This window comes from Terrapene carolina, unplaced genomic scaffold (genome assembly GCF_002925995.2).
Source record: "Terrapene carolina triunguis isolate 2854851 unplaced genomic scaffold, T_m_triunguis-2.0 Scaffold52, whole genome shotgun sequence".
Classification (NCBI taxonomy): Eukaryota; Metazoa; Chordata; order Testudines; family Emydidae; genus Terrapene; species Terrapene triunguis.
In genome coordinates, this window is record NW_020664403.1 from 419436 (window position 1) to 439737 (window position 20302).

The 20302-nt window shown below is 38.9% G+C and overlaps 1 protein-coding gene across 3 annotated transcripts in view; it reads right to left on the bottom strand.

Annotated features, from left to right (window-relative positions):
* The window catches only part of LOC113407695 (cadherin-10-like), a 98798-nt gene that overhangs the window by 22182 nt on the left and 56314 nt on the right, over nucleotides 1-20302 (bottom strand). For all 3 annotated transcript variants that reach the window (XM_029912692.1, XM_029912691.1, XM_029912690.1), the window contains 3 exons: nucleotides 13692-13879; nucleotides 7864-8117; nucleotides 1634-1770 (listed from right to left, as the gene is read on the bottom strand). In XM_029912692.1, the coding sequence (XP_029768552.1) occupies nucleotides 1634-1770; nucleotides 7864-8117; nucleotides 13692-13879 (579 nt within the window). The remainder of the gene's footprint in view (nucleotides 1-1633; nucleotides 1771-7863; nucleotides 8118-13691; nucleotides 13880-20302) is intronic.

Genomic DNA, 20302 nt, shown 5'->3' on the forward strand with positions numbered 1-20302 from the left:
AGTGGGGCCGGTGGCCAGGACCCCAGACCGGCAGCGGGCTGAGCCACCCCCCCCCCCCCCCGCCAGCCCCGCTCAGCCCACCACCGGCCCACTTAGCCCACTGCCAGCTGAGTGAATGGAACCCCAGACCGGCAGCGAGCTGAGCGGGGCTGGTGGCTGGAACCCCAGACAAGGATCCCAGGCAAGGATCACACTAAATTGATAAGATCTGCATTTTAATTTTATTTTAAATGAAGCTTCTTAAATATTTTAAAAACCTTATTTATTTTAAATACAACAATATTTATATAATATAGCTATAGAGAGAGACCTTCTACAAATGTTAAAATGTATTACTGGCACGGGAAACCTTAAATTACGGTGAACTTGGCAGACTTAAGTAAAGAAAAAAATATTACACCTGTGTAAAACTGGTGTAAGTCAGAATAGAATCACGGGCTACATGTTTAAATTACTGTAAGAAAAAAATATAAATTTATAATAGCTGTTTTTTAAATCAACCAAATAAAGAGCTTATATTCCCACTGACTTCTGTGGGAGTAGGATTGGGTGCAAATTTGCAGCACTAAACTGAATAGGGTTTTATTTGTTTTTAATTTTTGAGGTACTTACTCTTTAGTGCAAGGCAATCATGCATACATCACCCATTTCTGAGAACTCCTCTACCGAACTATATTAATCATTTTTATGTTTTTGCTTTGTTTCTGGAATAGGATAGGAAACAATGAAGATGGATCCTGAATTATTGTATTGACTGGGTATATGACATGCTGTGGTATCTTGGGAGCAATCTGTGAAGAATTCAGGTTATGGTTCCACTGTATCTCAGTATCAGTGTTTGTAGCTATATCTACTTGACATAGTAAATTTCTTTAAAATGGCAAACAGAACAAAAATCTGAACATCATGAAAAACAATGTCCTAAATATTCCAATATTGCCTTTTCTCTTCAAAGAAGCTCAGAAATACATTATAAAGGGATGGTGACTGTAGAATCTGGCAGGTATGAATTTCAAGCAATTATTATGCAGATTGATTGCCCTTAAAAGACCTGAACTTTTCCAAAAATATTAGCATACCTTTTTAGAGAGACCTAATTACTACAACTAAGTTGAGAAGTTAAATTCTCTCAAAATATCCTCACAAAGAAATGAGTTTAATAGTTCAGTTTAAGCACAGAAGGGCCTTCAATTACCACAGTATGAAAATACTATGGAATAACACATTTATCACAGTGGCCAGCAGTCTGAAGAATGGTGGCACCAGCCATGTTTATCATCAGAAAGTATTGCTTTTACCAGTGATACAGTGCTTCCCTAAAACAGAGAATTTAATAATGAATGCTCCCCATGAGTTGACTTGAAGAATCTCAGATTTTTTTGTCACCTAAAATCTTTTGGGTCAGTGGGACTGGAATTAGGTGCAATGATGTAGTAATCTTAATGCTACCTCGGGTTTATTCTGTTTACTTGTAATCAAAATGGCTTCTTGTAAATGTCTGAGATGAATGAAAAGATGTATAGAGCACCAGCAGTTGGACTTAATGCTATTTATTTTTAATAAATTTATTCTGAGTGCCAGAAGTATTTAAATCATTTTTTAAACGAAGGAAAACTAAAAAGATTTGGCTTACTGATCTCGGCTGCTATAACACTAAGATTGTGCCACTGTGATATCTCGCGGTCAAGTGGTTTGGAAGTGTAGATGGATCCATTTCCAGAGTGTATATTAAATAGTCTGTCAAGATCAGTATGACGATCCAAAGAAAATCTAAACATGATAAAGGAAGAAAAAAATTGTTATGTAAGTGATTGAAAATGAAAAGAAGCAACTTTACCTTACAATACATCTGTATAACATTCAGATTCTTTACACATTCTATCAGAAATGATAGATGAGATAATTTAGATGAAATAAATGCTTAGTTACTGCAAGTTTAAGCTTTTTAAAATGCTGTGCAGGTCATCTGTTAGTTACGTTGATGACTGTCCCTGAAACTAAAAACAAAAATACTTAAAATAATTCTTAAAATATTAACCTAATACACAGAAAAATACAAATCCTAAGAATGATCTCAATATAGATTTATCCATTATATTTACTCTTGCAATTTATTCTGTAACTTTCATAGGCTTCTGTGAATGTTTTCTTTTTAACTAAATGATATTGTATTAAAATATGAATAATTATAGGGAGGGGGGGGGAAACATTGTTTAAATCAGTAATTAAACACTTGTTTCCTGAGAGGAAAATTCTCTTTCAGTTTGAAAAAACATGTCAGACTGATGACTCATTTCTGAGCTTTTTGAAATAACTGTTTCAAGCTTTCACCTCCTAGTTTAATGTAGATTTATTTAAAAGAAATCAAGTTTTAAAAAATCAAAATAAAAAATGTTAAAAGTATGTTAACTGGCAGGATTTTCAGTTTTAATGAAGCTACTGATATTAACTAACCTTGTACAGTACTGCAAAGCCTTTGTCTTGCAAATACTCATATGGGCAAACCTTCCATTGACTTGTAGAGAAAGTCATTTTGTCACATGGTGGCAAACTGAAATCAATAATCAGATTGCTCTCTGATTCTTCGCATTTAGGACCCAAACCTGCATTTCTCATGCACCCAAAATTGCCCCTAAAGTCAGGGATGGGTTGGAGGTAAACGAAGGATCGGGGCCTTTCAATGGGTGTATAACGGGATTTCCAAAAGCACTGAAGGTTTGTCTAACTCTGCACTTATTGGGAGCATAGTTAGGCCAACACTGAGTTCTTTTGAAAACCCTGTCCAGTACCTCTAATAGTATGCAGGTATGATCTTGTTTGGAGAATCATCCAAGAGTTTGGGTGCTTTTGTGAATGTACATGAATGATCTAGAACCTTCACAAAACCCTGTCTTTGTATTCCCAGTGCTTACTGATTTCACCAGGCTGGAAATAGTGTACCATGGGAATAGCCTTTCTCATGGTATTCTGATGCTTCCAGTCCCAATTAAACCAGGAAGTGCAGAGGTATGCAAAAATGACAGAAATAAAATAAACCGATATGAACATTTTGAAACCACACAAAATATGTGCTTCAAAGTTGGGGTAAAAGGTTTGTGTTAGTTCTGAACCAGGTGGCCAAATTACAAGTTATAATTAAGGAAAATTCCCTAGTGCCTGGCAAATTTTGGTGAAATTATATTTTATCAATATGTCTATATTTCCTAGCAGTGATTCTGTAGCCATCAAATGTATTTTTTTTAATGTGGAGAAAAGTCAAGTTCGAAAGTACAGGTGATGCAGCTGTTTGAGTTACTTCTCACATCACAGTTCCACAACCCAGATAAATAAGATTCAATCCTATTATCTTTATAAGCCCAAAATATTTGGTTATGTATGTGTTATGCAACCATACACCTTCTACATCATCCCAGTGTTCTTAAAAGCCTGCAGATGCTACTATTGATCTTCTAAATCCCAGACAATAGCCCTATTGTTACTCAAGTCTGTTAAAAAAAGAATAGTGCCACAGGAAGCAGCAGGCCACACAGTTTATCTGTAGTTGTAGCCTATTTTCACTTTAAAAATCGTATTTCTATGAAAGGGAGGACCTGAGCTACAGAATTCAGATACAACACTGAATTTTGAATCCAGCCTAAAATTAGGGGTCTTTGGATCTTGGCTTTGGTTTGAACTATTTGGGTGTGCCTATACAGCCTGCAGCAGCTAGCCTCCCAGCTCAGATCGACAAACGCAGGCTCACAGGGCATGCGCTACTATGCTAAAGATTGCTCTGTAGACATTGGGGCTCACTCTGGAGCTCAGGCTCAGAAACCTAGGGAGAGGGTTGGGCTTTAGAGCCTGAGCTCCAGCCCAAGCTGCGATTTCTAAGTGCTATCTAGACAGCTAGTTATAGCGTAGTAGCACAAGCCCACAAGCCCCTCAAACTGGACAAGGAGGCTCGCTGCCCCAGGATGTGTAGGCATACCCTTTTAGAGGTAAAGATTGCATGTAGAATGCAGATCTGGACCTGGATTCAGATTACACCAAGCTTTGGAAGAGGGCAGCTCATCTCCATTAGTTAAAACAAGAAGAAAAAAGAAACATAGGCAACTTCTTAAGCTGCCCAAATTTTTCTTTTTTAAATAGCAAATCTCATTAAAGCTTTATCCAGGCTAACCTGATTACAAAAGGACACAACCCGTCTAAATAAAGAAGGCAAAATATTAGCTGTCTATTGTCTCCTGTAATATCTGCTATTCTATAGCTGTCTGGTGATGGTTTGGTAGTAACTAAAATGTTATAATCTTCATTTTGAAGAGCTGTATTCTTTGAATAGAAGTGTGAGGCTATTATTGAAATTAATAGAGTCAACATCTGCACACTGGAGGGCTAATTTGACCCCTACTATGGAATTTGTTTGTTAGTTTTTTCCAGCAGAAAACAGAAATAACAAAAAAGGTAAAGAATCATACACATTTATATGTATTACTACCACATATGTGGAAAGTCCTGCCTTGATCTGTTCCTTGAACAACTTAAATCAAGACTCGTTGATACTTTTCACTTTTTTTCTTTAAAGCTCTGCCATTACTCCCATTAGTTCACGTGTCTTGCCTGTACTGAATTACCTTCTGTCATTCAGTGGAAGAAACACTAACATGACAGAGAGTAATGATGTGACAGCATCTTTAGTCTATTATGCTATATCAATAATAGAGCATGATGGGGGCAAATAGCTTATTCTGTTGAAGTGGTTCCACTCATCAAGCTGCATCAGAGACAACACAAGTGAAACCACCAATGTTGTTCCTTTTAAGATCACAGATTCTAAAACCTGACTACTTAGATTTTCAGTTGTCACATGAAGTTAGAATGGATAAAGGAGAAATATTTAAATCCATTGTCAACACTGGGTGCTTTAGAGGTTCAAAATTTTCATCTGCTATCTTACTCTTCCACCCAGAGTAGTCGTCATAAGTGAGGCTGCAATTCAGTTTTCTTTACAAGCCCAGTTTTACCATCCTTCAAAATCTACAAACAAAGGAATATTGGCCTCATAGATGGTAAATGATGCTTTGTGTCTACCATATTTGAAGTAAATCAGACAAGACATACACATATTTTGACACATTTGTCAAATGCGACCAAAGTCCTAATTGTCTTCTAAAGCTTAGTGCTCAGAGATTGGTTTGGGTTTCCTGCATGGACTCCAGGTAGGCTTCCTGATTTTTTTTTCCATCCAGTATGTGGGAGCATATTATATTTTCTTGTTGAAGTGTTCCATTCTGGAATATGTAAGGTGCAGGAGATACTTCCTCAGTTTTTTGAGGTCTGCTTAGCTGTTCAGCATATTTGGAGTAATATGTAGTGGTCAGAGAAACACTCCATCCCCCATAATCTCTCTACCACAGAAAGAATTGGTATGCAGTCCCTGAAATCCAGCCACCATAGTGCAGACAAAGGAGGCACAATCCTAGTCTTTGATTCTGATGGCTTCATCAACGAGGCCAACAGAAAGCTCTTGACACCACCTACTAAAAGGAACTCAAAGACCACCCCACACCAGTTCACAAAGGAATTTAAAGATACCATCAAATCCTTCCCCAAACAGTCCAAGAAAAAGCTCTACAGCCTCATCCCCCAGGGACCTTCTACATGCATCCCAAGATACACAAACAAGGGAACCCAGACAGACCCATCATAATCTGGGCACAGTACTCTCACTGAAGGAATATCAGGACTCTCAGAAATCCTCCTCAAAGCACTCACAGCACAAAGGGCCAACTTGTGCCAAGACATTACTGACTTTCTCCAGAAACTCTGCAATATTAACAACCCCCCCCCCCCCAGAATGCCATCCTTGCCCCCATGGATGTCACCTCACTATACACCAACATTCCTCACCATGAGGGCATTGCTGCCTGCCTGAAATTCCTACAAGAGAATGTACAACACTTGGACATCACCCACACCAACTTCCTGTTTAACAACAAACACTTTGTTCAAACCATGGAAACAGTCATAGGTACTAGGGTGGCTCTCCAATACAGCAACCTCTTCATGGGCCACTTTGAGGAAGGCTTTGTCGAAAAATGCATCACAAATCCAGCAATATACAAATGCATCTCCAATATATTGTTGGTTTGGTTATACATGACACATCAATGATATTTTCATCTTCTGGACAGACAACCTATACTTCCTCATGAATTTCAACAACCACCCAATCCATCAAACTCTCTCTAGAATACACCCACATCAACATCAACTTCCTGGACATCATGATCAGCTTCAATATTGACATCCTACAAACAACTATATACAAGAAACCCACAGGTCACTACATTTACGTACACACCAAGAAATCTTATTTACAGCCAGGTACTCGGATACCACAGAATTAGCTCTGCAGAGAAAGTCTGGGATACACATTTACCTAAGAGGTAAATGATATAATGGAAAGGGACACCCAAATACCCAGGAGAACCTGTGTCAATACAAACCAAAATTCCACTGACTGCACACCCCTAGTTGTCACGTGCTGCCCCATGTTGGAACCCATATGGGCTATCATTAAACAATCACATCCCATACTCGATGGGGATCACATCCTAAAGTAAATTTTCCCCAAACCCCCTCTTATAGTCTTCAATCACCACCTGCGGTGAAAACTTTTCACACAAGATCACTCCATGTATGACCTCTCAGTTCTCATCCTCAAAGGAAAGCTGCATAATACTTTCAAAAGACTATCCAGGGAATGTAAATTCCTAACTTTGTTAGACATTAAAAAATACAGACTTAACAGAGACACTGGTTTTATGGTTCATTACAACAGTTTGTAACAAACCCCACAAGCTGCTAACCCTTACCTGTCCACTTTATTTTAAGTGGTCTCCTACAACATGTGTGAACCCCATAGGTGTATCAATCTGTCCTGACTTGTAATTAGTTTAGACAGCCTTGTTACCTTCTCAAGACCTGAGGAACAGCTCTGTGACGCTTGAAAGCTTGTCTCTTCCACCAACAAAAGTTGCTCCAATAAAAGATATGTAAAAGATATTACTTCATGTAATTTGTCTCTCTTCTAAAGTTTATACTTGTTGGGAGGGGAGGCAGAACCAAGTGAAAAGGATAGTGGTAAAACTTAGTGGACTCAGCTCAATGAAGGAAGGAAGACCTGCTCCGATGGACCTTAGGAGGATTATAGAAGAAAGGGGAGTAGCCTAGAGTGGCATTTTATCCTACCATTGGGTCCCCTGAGCTTGACATGAGAAAATATTAGGAGGTTCAACAACCCCCACCCTCCCATGGACCATAGGCGTATCAGGGGTCTCCAAACCCCACAGGCTTAGGCACAGGAGGGCCTGGAAAACTTACCTAGGCTCATCTAGGGCTTGAAAGTGGTGGTGGAGAATTGGGGTGGTGCCAACAAGCCTCCTGGAGATGTATTGGTGGGCAATAATGAGGACCCTAAGGCTCACAGTAGGAGGCAAGGGTAGATCAACTTGCATAGGCCCAGAGCAAGGGAAGTTCTACAGTTTTGAGGCTCAGAAGGGCTGATGAACTGCCTAAGGGGATACCAGGGAGCTTATGCATGCACACAGGTAAAGATCACCTCCTGTGTATCTCCTACAGTCTGCAGGTGAGGGGCTCTCCTTTGTGGACATTAGTAGTTGTACAGAAGAAGGGTTCTTCTCCTTCAGACCTCAGAAATTCATCCCTGCTCTCCGCTCCCCAGTCCCAGGGTGCAAAAGCTACCTCAACATTCATCAACTGCAATTTGAAAGGGAAACCATTTTCTCCACACATTTTCTGGTTTGTTTTTGTATTTTGTTTTTTTTTTAAATCACGAGGTATATAGAGAGACCATGACATTACCTGATAGGGCTTGAAGCAGAATCAGGATCCCGTGCCATCACAGTTCCTATGATTGTCCCCACCTCGATATCTTCATGCACCTCAAAAAGGTAAGAGGATCTGCTGAAGACAGGAGGTTCATCCACATCTTCCACAGAGATTTTTACAATTGTAGTATCTTTAAAAGGCCCAAGATAATAAAATCGTGGATCCACATGGGTATTCTCAGCCTCTACTTTCAGTGTATAAAGCCTTCTCGTCTCATAGTCCAGTGGCTATGGGGAAGGAAAAAAGGAGATAAAAACTTTATTAAATTACACTGTATGCATTGGATACATAGGGGAAGTAAAGACATAATGGGCCAAATCATCAGCTGATGTAAAATGGTGTAACTCCACTGTGATTAATAGGTGCTAATGGCACTCAAAACCTCACAGGAAAATCCAGAGAGTCGTTTTCCACAGCTCTACAGAATAGGGACCCAGTTCCTTAAGTAACCAAAATGTCCATTGACTTCAGTGGGAATCATCACTTATTATTACCGGTACTTGTATTACAGTAGCACCTGCAGCTAGGTAGAACTGCTTAGTGTAAATCTGAAAAAATTCCAAAAGTGAAACGTATTAATTGCTATTCTCAAAACAGATTTTTCTGTACAAACGTTCACCTACAAACTTAGCAACTGTTTGATGAATTTTGCTGATGTTTCACAAATACAGGATCAAATCTGACAAGCATTCCACACCTAGACCTTTCTATTGAAGTGAATGGGACTTGTGCTAGTGGAACAATTGCAGCATCGGGGCCATAATGCCAAATTTCTTCAGGAAACATTTGCAGGAAGGTGAACATAGATGAACACGATTAGTTGGAAAAGAGTAAGTGGCTTTTGTAAAGGGGAATCGTGTCACACCAATCTATTAGAATTCTTTGAGAAAGTTCTACAAACAAACGGGGTCCCTCACCAAAGGCTTTTAAGCAAAGTAAGCAGTCTTGGCATAAGAGGGAGAGTTATCTCCTGGATTAGTAACTGGTTAAAAGATAGGAAACAAAGGGTAGGAATAAATAGTCAGTCTTCTCAGTGGAGAGAGGTAAATAGCACAGTCCAGGATCTGCACTGGGACCAGAGCAGTTCCACATATTGATAAATAGTCTGGAAAAAGCTGTATGCAGTGAGGTGGCAAAGTTTGCAGACAATACAAAATTACTAAAGATAGTTAAGTCCGAAGCTGACTGTGAAGAGTTGCACAGGGTTATCACAAAACTGGGTGACTGCGCAAGAAAATGGCAGATGAAATTCAATATTGATAAATGCAAAGTAATGCACACTGGACGCATAATACCAGCTATACATACAAAATGATGGGGTCTAAATTAGCTGTTACCACTCAAGAAAGAGATCTTGGAGTCATTGTGGATAGTTCATCTGTTCATGTGCAGCAGCAGACAAAAAAGCTAACAGAACGGTCTAAGTCATGAATGGCATGGAGCAAATGAATAAAGGAGTGATATTTATCCCATCGCATAACACAAGAACCAGACATCATCCAATGAAATTAACAGCAGGCATTTTAAAACAAACATAGGGAAGTAATTCTTCACACAGCACACAGTCAACCTGTGGAACTCATTGCCAGGGGAAGCAGTGAAGGCCAAAAGGATAATTTGGTTCAAAAAAGAAGTAGGTAAGTTCACAGAGGATAGGTCCATCACTGGCTATTAGTAAAGATGGTCAGGGATACAATCCTATGCTCTGAGTGTCCCTGAACCTCTGACTGCTAGAAGCTGGGACTTGGACAAGAGAGGATGGATCACTTCATAATTGCCCTGTTGTGTTCATGCCCTCTGAAGCATCTGGCATCATCCACTATCAGAATACAGAATACTGGACTAGATGGACCATTGGTCTGACCAAGTGTGGCCATTCTTATGTGGAAAAGGCATGTACATACACTTGTCTGAGTTTTATTGTTTAAGGAGAAATAAATTTAAACAGACCTAAGCCGCCAACTGTAATGTTGCAAAAAAAATTATTTTGAACCAAAGATTTAAAACCTTACTGGGAAAAATCAGTACTTAAACTTGCTCATTTTCATTGAATTTCATGAATCCAAGATCAGAGAATTTTTTGCAAAATAGATTTGACATTTTGTCAGCAGCTACTTTTAAAATGAAAAGAGAAGGGTTCGGGGTTATAATTAGAATCCATTTTGTGTAGACAAGAAACTCCATTCCCCAATTTCTCTGCAACTGTCACAGATGAAAAGTGGTAGCTAATTAATGATATATAGAGAATGAGCAGGCTGAGAATTTACCTGTCTGACTGCAGAGCAGACTTCATTAGCTCACATAAAACAATGGGGATATATCAAACCCGTGGTTTTCACTTATCAAAATGGATTCTAGAGACTCATTTAAAAATTCCCCTCCCCACTAAAACTTATAAAATTAGTGCTCATGAAAGATGCCAGACTGACAGCTTTGGGAATTTAAATATTCTATGTATCAGCAGAAGAAGTATAGTACAGGCAATGGAAACTTTCCTCCTCCTTCTCTGCTCCACCTTGTTATGAAGAGAAATCAGAGTAGAAGGAAGAGTAATTATGTCTCCAAGCCCATTCTCGATGCCTTTTTACTGAGACTGCCACTAAAGATACCAGTTGAAATGCAGCAATTTGTCCACAAGGAACTGAAATTCAAAAATGGCTATCTGATAATAATAATTTGCAGCATCTAATGATGCAAGCTGGGTATGAACCCATCAGTTGGAAGTGAAAGGCCTTGCAGCTCATTACCAAATCCCCTGAGCAATGCAGTCCACCACATGTATGATTTTAAACCCCAAGTCAACAAAATACCTAAACAAGTGCTTACCTGTCAGCACCTAAGGCCAGGTCTACACTACAGATCTATATTGGTGTAATGACATCACTCAAATGTGAAAAATCCACACCCTTGAGCGATATAGTTTTACTCACCTAACCCCCTACCCTCCTTGTAGACAGCGCTACATCGATGGGAGAGCTTCTCCCAACAACATTGCTGCCGCCTCTCCAGGAGATTGATTAACTACACTGACAAGAGAAGCTCTCCCGTTGGCGTAGTAGCATCTTCAACGAAAGCACTACAGTGGCACAGCTGCAGTGGTGCACCACTGTAGCACTGTACACAAAGACAAGTCCTAAGATATCCCATCCCTATTCAGGAAGGCACTCAAGCATGTACTTAAATTTCATTATAATTAATGCTGGATGGGGCCCTTAATCTACATTTTGGGTGGAGTAGTAGAAGTTCAATTGTGTGTTAGTTGTTCACTACTGGAAGGTGCACTGGAAATCCTCAATTAGAACTGGTTGAATAATACAAAAATTGACTTGTGAATATTTTCACAAATACACACACAGTGAGCTTGGTTCCCTGTTATTTGTGGGGCAATATTATTCATTTTCATTCATGAAGAGGAGCACGAACCCTTAAAAGTCCAAAAGCTTTAGCACATATAATTATTAGTCCAGAAATGTGTTCTTTGTTATGAGCTATTTGTGATGGATTTGGAACTGCTCTGTAATAATTTATGAATTCTATGTGTAGGCCTGGTTATTGGGATGTTTTATTTAAGACTATATTGGTTTAACTCAACAGGAATCTGCCTGGGAAAAAAAAGGCAGGAAGAAAAAGAATGGCCCAAAATAAGCCACCTCTTAGCAAACATGTAAGAGTTAAACAATATTGGGATCATTAACTTGAATGATTGGGCCTCCTTTCCAACCAACCCACAAAAATGGTTTTGATCAGGTAAAGGCCTATGAACACAAAAGGATGAAAGAACTCTGACAGGATTAAAAGGGCCTTCTCTCAAGAGAGAGGTGATAGTTGCTCAGGGAAAGCAGTCTGAGGCATACAACCCCACTGCAGGGTCTGAAGAAGTTAGTTCTGCCTACATTACTATCAGGGGATGATACGAGTCTAGGTAAGACAGTCATATGTGTGGACTGTTCGTTGTTTTAAAATCCTCCTTTTCTCTGTAACGTTTTGTCCCGACTGATACAATAAATAGTACTTTGGTGTTAAGAAGGCCGTCTGGTCACTACCTGATCAAAGACTCCTAAAGGGAAAAACTGCAGGTGCCTGAGCTCAGTCAGGCATGCAGGGTAATAACAGTTTATACACCGCATGCTGTAGCCCAGGGCCTGGTCTAGGAATCAGAGAAATTGTGAAATTCCACCCTGCGATACGTAGAGGAAAGACGCCTGAGCTCTTAGAAGACATACTAAGACAGAAAGAGGACAAATGTCCAGCTAGCTCTGTAACCATAATTCGTTATTCTCCCATTTATAAAGTTTGAGTGGTCTAATCAGAGAGCATGAACAGAACTATACAACTGTGTGACTTAGATGACTAAAATACATCATGAATAATCAATAGCAAATAGTCAAATTCAACAGTTTATGAACAACCCAAAGGCTCAAATTTGTTCCCATAAACTCTCAATGAAAACTTCTATGTAAAACAAATATATTCACAAAAACTAGGAGGAGCTCATGAACACTTCTGAAACAGGTGGAAAAAATGAGCTACTATGTCAGTTAAATTATTTGCAACAAGCTAACTCTACCACCAATACAAATCAAACAACTTTAGGACTGATCCATAATCCTTATACAAGAATAAGAATACTCTGAGCTCTCACCTTATGCCTTGTTCAATGAGCCACAAGTTCCAGCAAAAACATTAAAAGCAAAATATTTTTGGCTCATTTATAAATGTATGTGCTCTGAAGCACCAGAGGAAGAGGAACACTTGATGCTTCCAGGAAGTATGAAATTCATAATGCTTCCGGGTCTTGGGGAAAATGGTGTGAAGTGATGACTTTGTTTGGAAATTTGCAGGAATGATGACCTGATCATAAAATTGGACTAAACAAAGCATGTGTGCACATACATGACAATGTATTTCATACATTTTCACTGTGAAAATGACACACAGCTGAAACGAAGGGTATGTCTACACTTGAAAAGCAACAACTGTGCTGCTGTAGTGTAGATACTTACTACAGTGATGGAAGGCATTCTTTCATTGCTGTAGTAAATCCACCTCTCCAAGATGTGGTAGGTAGGTCAACTTCTGTTGAATTCTTCTGTCAAGCTACCTGTGTCTACACCAGAGCTTAAGCTGACTTAACTACATCGCACAGGGCATGAAATTTTTCACAGCCCTGGCTGAGCAATGTAGTTAAGCTGATCTAACTTTGTAATGTAGACCAGTGCTAAGAAATCCACAGTGCTCTAGCTATGGTTAGGTATTCAACTGTCTTAGGTATTTTAGAAAATCCCACACTCTTAACTGCTGTGATTACTCTGTAAAGGTTGCATGCTACTAAGCCCTGGCTGGCAGTTACTGATTGTGATGCTGTTGCCCTGTGATACTACAGTTATCAAAAAAGAGTTACTGTGCACTTGTATTTTGGATACAGTAATTCCCTATACTACAGCAGTGCAGTATTTCTCTGAAATACACTGAAACCTGTTTTTTAGCACCTGCTGAAAAACTGTCAGTCAAACATCAAACAAACTTGTACTAAAATCAGTGATGATCGTGGCAGTATATTGGAGATGGCCCTTTATACTCCTACTTCTCAGTGATAGCTCAAATACCAATTATTTCCTATTCTAAGTACAGGGAAACAGTACAAGCTCTAAGATACAGCTGTGTGGTAGCTCTTGCAAATGTTGAGCTTTTAAGGGTGATCATAATATGATCTACTTTTGTTTCTATATGTGTTTAATGTACAACACTGGGATTTACATCAGTCCTCTATACCAAAATCATTCAGTGGTTGTTATAGACACCTTGCGCACAGTTATGATGCCTTCCTGTGTGTCCTTCTGTGTCACAATGTCAAACATATCTGTTCCATCGCCATCAACTATTCTGTATTCCATTTCTGCATTTTTCCCAGTGTCAGCATCAGTGGCTTTTACACTGCCAATGGCAGTGCCAACTGGGGAAGATTCTGGAATGCGGAGGTGGATGGTGTCTGCAAAGAAAAAGAAGCAGAACAAGTTAAGATATGCACAGCAAGTTTTAGAAAGTGCATTATGATACAGTCTTTAATTATATTATCATATACTATTTGTTCTGCAAGAATTCTGCTTCATTCAGTAGAGAGGGGAGAACAGGATTCTATTCTTGGCTCTGCCATAGACTTCCTAGGTTATGTTATGCAATCTATATAAATGCATATAGATAAGTGGGACAAATTAAAGTGGTGCAGACAAACTTAATTCTGATATTTTCTGACCTACATGCTTGACTTTGCAACCTTAGTGTTCTTTTAATATAATATTACATAGTGTTAGTACGTTTCAGATACTAATAATCACTCTACTTCTGTATGACTAAATATGCAAAATATTCAATCATACTCTGTAGGATAGGTATTTATTATAGATACAGAATATTCATTTTTCATGTGTCCCACAATCATTTTATTTCACTTACACATGTGTCCATAGCTACAGCCTTGGAAACTCACAAATGTAATTCTTCCCTTTGATTAATCAGAGGACTTTTTCCCCTTAAAAGCATCTATCTATTGCTCATTATCTAAACATTCCTATTCATTTTTAAAACATTAAAAATTATAGTATAATTTCTTTGTTACATGTTACTTTATGCCTAATACTAAAAGGGCTGTAATCATAAAATACCCAATTGCTAAAATGACATTTAATTCTAAGACACAAAGTAGACCTATTTTAAAATCTTTATAATTGAATGGCAAACACTTTTCAGATTCTAAATACTAAGGGTGATATCCTGACTGAGCTCCTTGAAGAAAGAACCATTTTTTAGTTAATTTTTAAATATACTTTGACACCACAGAAAAATTTAAATAGGGTTATTACTATTTATTTGGTGAATAAAGTAAAAAATATGTATTGATTTGTACTTTTAAAATGAATCAAATTGGCACTATGCTTGGTGCTTTCATTTTCATATTCTAGTTATAAAATTTCACTGGCATAAATATTTGCAAAAAGCATATTTTAAAGCCAACTGCATAACTATTCACAGAAACCAGATTTTAAATTCTCACATGCATATATTTGCATGAGAAGTGCTTTCACTTTCATTCTGTGAAGGAACAAAAAGAATCACCTGACTTCTCTGACCAATCACACAAAAGTGACCATTTGAAATTCAAGTATTTATCATCAATCCATATGGTAAAAAATTCAAGAAGATATGGCAAATAAATCTGAATAACAAACAAGTTCCAGGAAACTGCAAATGGCTCATGAAACTCCCATGAGAAAAAAAGGGTAGCTAGTTTTGTTAAATCAATTTTTATAGCAAATTAAACATTCAGCACTACTGTTAAAATTGGATGCACAAAAAAAAACAAACTTTTTTATTGGTATTGTACTACCTAAACTGTCTCAACAGCATCCCTACAGCTTTAGCATAGTAATGACAAACAACCATGACGGTAAAACAATAAATATCAACAATGAAATAAAACAGAGTTTTACTATACAGTCCAGCATTCTGGGTCCTATCTATGCCATTAATGTGTAAGTGTAGGAAGAGGTCATTATCCTCATCTGCCAGGACCTTGAGGAGGAAAAACCCTTTAGCCACATTGTGCATTAAGCAGCATTTTTTTTAAAGGATTTTTTTTTAAAATTGATACAGATGCTGCTATGACAATACCCTGTTTCAAAGAGACAAAGAGTCCTGTGGCACCTTATAGACAAACAAACGTATTGGAGTATAAGCTTTCGTGGGTGAATACCCACTTCATCAGATGAATATAGTGGAGATTTCCAGGGGCAGGTATAAATATGCAGGCAAGAATCAGCCTAGAGATACTAGAAGAGGGCCTCATCCTCCCTGATTGAACTAACCTCGTTATCTCTAGACTGATTCTTGCCTGCATATTTATACCTGCCTCTGGAAATCTCCACATTCATCTGACGAAGTGGGTATTCACCCACGAAAGCTTATGCTCCAATACGTCTGTTAGTCTATAAGGTTCCACGGGACTCTTTGTCGCTTTTTACAGATCCAGACTAACACGGCTACCCCTCTGATACTGCTTCAAAGAGGAAATCTAAGATAGTTACACTGTTTACTGACTACCCATAAAAACCTTGTTTTCCAGTGGCTTTAGTTAACTAAGTAATGTTACCACAATATTTCCTAGGCACTGTCTATGCTAAGCATGGTGAACTAGGGGGAATATTAAGTTTACATTATCTAAGGCAAAACTACTGTACAAAGAAAAGAGATGAACATGACACTCACAAGATGGCACATCCAGTAACACAGTGATGCCTTACATCATAGTGCGGCATGGATTCAGTATTGATGCAGAGGAGTTTGTTGATGAGATGTATCCTGATAAATTAGCAACCCCAAGTCCTGAAAAACTTTGGCTTTTCCATGTGGGTCTCTCATGCAAATACAAACATTTCTGAGTTTGAGAGATCTGACAGGATCACAGTAGCAAGTACTTTAGCATTGCTTGTTTTGTCTATATGTAGCTTATATTAATTAGTAATGGGGGAACCTCCAAGGTTTGGAGCTTCAGTTGAGGAAAGCATCCAAACATTCAGATGCTTATCCAAACCTATTGAAATCTCATTCCCTCACTAAAAATAAGTCCATGGCTCTCTCCTATCCCTTAATCTTGTCCCATCTAAATCCATTCTCCTTTTGCTAATACTGTTGCAGAATGTGCCAGAATTCTGAAATGGGAAAAAACTGACTTGGGCCCAGCAGACTAGAAATCTAGCTTCTCCGTGATTGTGGGATGGTGATGCGCCCCCAAGCAAGCAGGATCGTTAAGGGAGGCCAGTGGTGGACATGTTCCCCCAAAGAAAGGCATAAGAAGAATTGGGAAGGTCACTGGCAACCTTCTTTTGTCAATAAAGCTGTGGGAAGACCTAGGCAAGTCACTTGGTGGTTGCTCCTGATACTTAACAGAATGGTAGAAAGATTAAATAGGGGTTGCCAGGGGAGAAGTGGACTCCTTTTGAGGAGATCCATATCAAGGAAACCGTCTGGTTCATTGTGGGGATAGGACTGAGGTTCAAGCTTATTCTTATTTTTAGGAACTAGTTTATCTATCCCAGTTATTATATAGTGTTTGCCCAATGTAATTTAAACTTTGACATATTGGCTTTAGACTGTACCCACTTAGTGAAAAGCCATCAACCACCATACCACAGAAGACAGAACACTAAGTCAAACTACATTTCTCATAGATTCATGGGGTTTGGGGTATGCCGTTACAGGATGCACAATGGTGATTGAGTTTTGTATCACCAAAGTGCACTTAGCTCTGTTTACTAATATGTTTCTTGACACTCTTGCACCTCAGTGTTTTCAGCTCCATGATTTAGCTCATATTTACTTTGTCATTTTCATTACCCTTCTGTAATATTTAAATCTGTGTACTTTGCTACATTAGTACATAATCTCTCTATAATCTGTTAATGGTTCAAAAATGACAATGAAATCCCACTGCTCATATTTATAAAATAAATATTTATTCAGTGCTGTGAGAGACTGTGAGGAAAGACCATATGTCCCATAACATTTCACAAGAAAGTACACATGAAGGGAAAGACTTAAGGGTGCCATGGCAACATTTAGTCTCATTTTCCATATTCTTAGGTGTTTAAAACAGACTATAGAAGTTACTTCAATTTTTAATTTATTTTTTTCAATGAATATAGCTATGTTCTAACTGTTTTTCATTTTAAAATTTTAAAATGTTTTGTGGTGCATAAGAAACACGCATTGAACTTTGTTCTGTGCTGCCTTTAATACATAGAACACCATCCCCAAAGCCAGACTAACTCCACTCCTTTGAATCCCTTTGCAAGTCCACTTCTTAATGCCTATAATACATTGGCCAACAGATAATGGATCGCTTGAAGGGCTATTTGGAATGGGGGCTGGGGGTGGGGGAGATAAATGGAACTACCAAGATATTTGTATATCATCATCCTGACCTGGTCTATGGTACTTATACAACCCTCATCACCATAGTATCAGACCACTCCCCCACCCCCTTCTATCTTTTTGTTTGTTTTGTCTTACAGTTTAAATTCTTTGGGGCATGAACTCACTATGGGTTAGATTGTGCCTTTAGGCACAAATCAGAGCAAAAGGTGGAACATAATTGGCAACACACAGGCTTATATAGCCTGTCAGGCACTGTGCCTCAGAGATTAGTCTGAGACTCCTCCTTCCTCCTCGTTTTGGAGGGTAAGCAATTTACTATGTACCAGTACCAGCAGCCAACTATGACGCTCCTGCATCCACTCAGCTGTGATGGCCAATGTATTTAAAGGTGAGAGGGGGAGGGAATGGGAGGAGCTCCACCGACTCCTTGTCCATCTACTCTGGAGTATATATGTGGGGAGGGGAAATAGTGAGCAGGCCACATCCACTTACTCCTGTGCATCCAGGCCCAATTAGCCTGCATAAGGGAGGGGGAGAGAGGAGAGAGAGTGTGTGTGTGTATGTCTGTGTTTGGCATGTAGTCTAATGGTAACGTTTTCTAAAGTCACTTTTGAAAATGGGACTTAGGCTCATAAATCACTCCAGTGCTTTTGAAATTTTTACCCCAACACACTATATATCCCTATGTGTTTGAACTGCACCTAGCACAACGAGACCCTGACCTGCAATCCAAATAAAGAAAAATGAGAGCACGTACTTATACTCAAAACGAGTATTATACTAAAATACTTGTGTGTAGCATGCCACGGAGACATGTTAGCATGGGAGAGTTTAAGCTCTGTTGCTATCTGGGCTTATTTTCTCACACCAAAAGCTATAGCACAGTCTATAATTTCTTGCCTATTAACCTTTCTAAAGTTCTATCGCTTGCTACACCTATGCTCAACCAGAACAACTTGGATTTAAATTACAGAGGGGAAAGATCTGTGAATTGCACTAGCTTTGTGGGTCCAGAGAACTCAAACAAATGAACTTTGTTGTTTTTATCAGCTAGGATGATCCCAAAACAAAGCTCCACTTCTGAATATAACTGAAGTTAGTGAAAGTGTGTGTATCGATCCAAACATGACCTTTGCGGTCCCTTCTAATCTTCTGATTCTATGCTTGTGGCTTAAGCCCATTTCCTGAAAAATAGCAGCAGCAGCTCAAAACCTAGTGTTACATGTCTGTCCAACAGTGGGGATCCTGCTCCCAAAGTGACAGTTATCTGCTTGTGGATGCTCCATGTGGGAAAGTAGGCAATTTTTTGTAGCATAAGGGAGAGATTTACATAAGCGCTTAAGGGATTTAGGAGCAAAAGGCCCATTGAAAGTCACAAATCCCATCAATTTCTAAATTCAATTGTGGACATAGGAGCTGGCTAATGTAACTGAATTTGTATTGGATATTCTTATTGGTAAATATCACATGGGACCCGAGGTAGAATTGTCTAATTACACTTGCATCATCTTGTAACTAAACAGAATGAGCTTTAGCTAAAGTCTTAGTAGCAACTGTTGTTCCCAATCATGAGATGAGCACTTGAGAAATTGTGCATGAGCTCTCTGAGAAATGGCCTGGGATTTGAAAGATGTTCATGTTTCTCTAAATGTTCCACAAAAGGATGCTCTTGCATAATGAGTTATCTGAAATGCAGCTGTTCATGGCATCATGGTTAGTCATGTCAAAATCACAACCAAACCAACGTGCTGGATTTGTCCACAGCTCTGAAATCAGTTCCCTAAGGGACACGTTTACTAAAAGCTTAACTGAGCAGTTTATTAGTGAAACCTATTAATACCTAAATAAAACCTAAATAATTTGCTGGGATATGTAATGACAATGTACCATCATCAAATACTGGTTAGTCATAACAATCCAAACACAACACAAAAACTGAAGTTATGCATTGCATTTTTCACAGTACTCTAATTAGTTCTTTTTATTCTCTACAAGTGGCTGTTCTAGGATAACACATCTTTATTTTCCATCACAAAATGCATTTTTCCATGTCAAAATCACAAGTGGATTGACATGCTGAAGTGGTATATGCGGACTCCAATCCTTGGTTGCACTCAAGTTACTTATGCCACTTTGCTGCCACAAAGTGACGCTAAAGCCACCTTAGCTGGCCATTCCTCCATCATATGGTGATCCTCATGTTCCTACTCAACCTTCCTTCCTTACGGATGGGAAAAGGGGTGTGACCAGAGCATTGCAGCACATTGGTGTTCCCCATCTTCCAGACCACTTCCTTGTGGCTGTTATCAGGTTACTCTAATTTATACTCTGGGACCAGCACCTGGTTGGTCTAGGACTGGATACCCTTTGTGCTCCCAACTGAGCTGCAACAAATGACCTATGCCTGCAGCTGATGACTGAGCTCACTGGGTATTAACAGTGATCAGTACCCTGAAGTATCCGCAGTAAACACTCCATAACG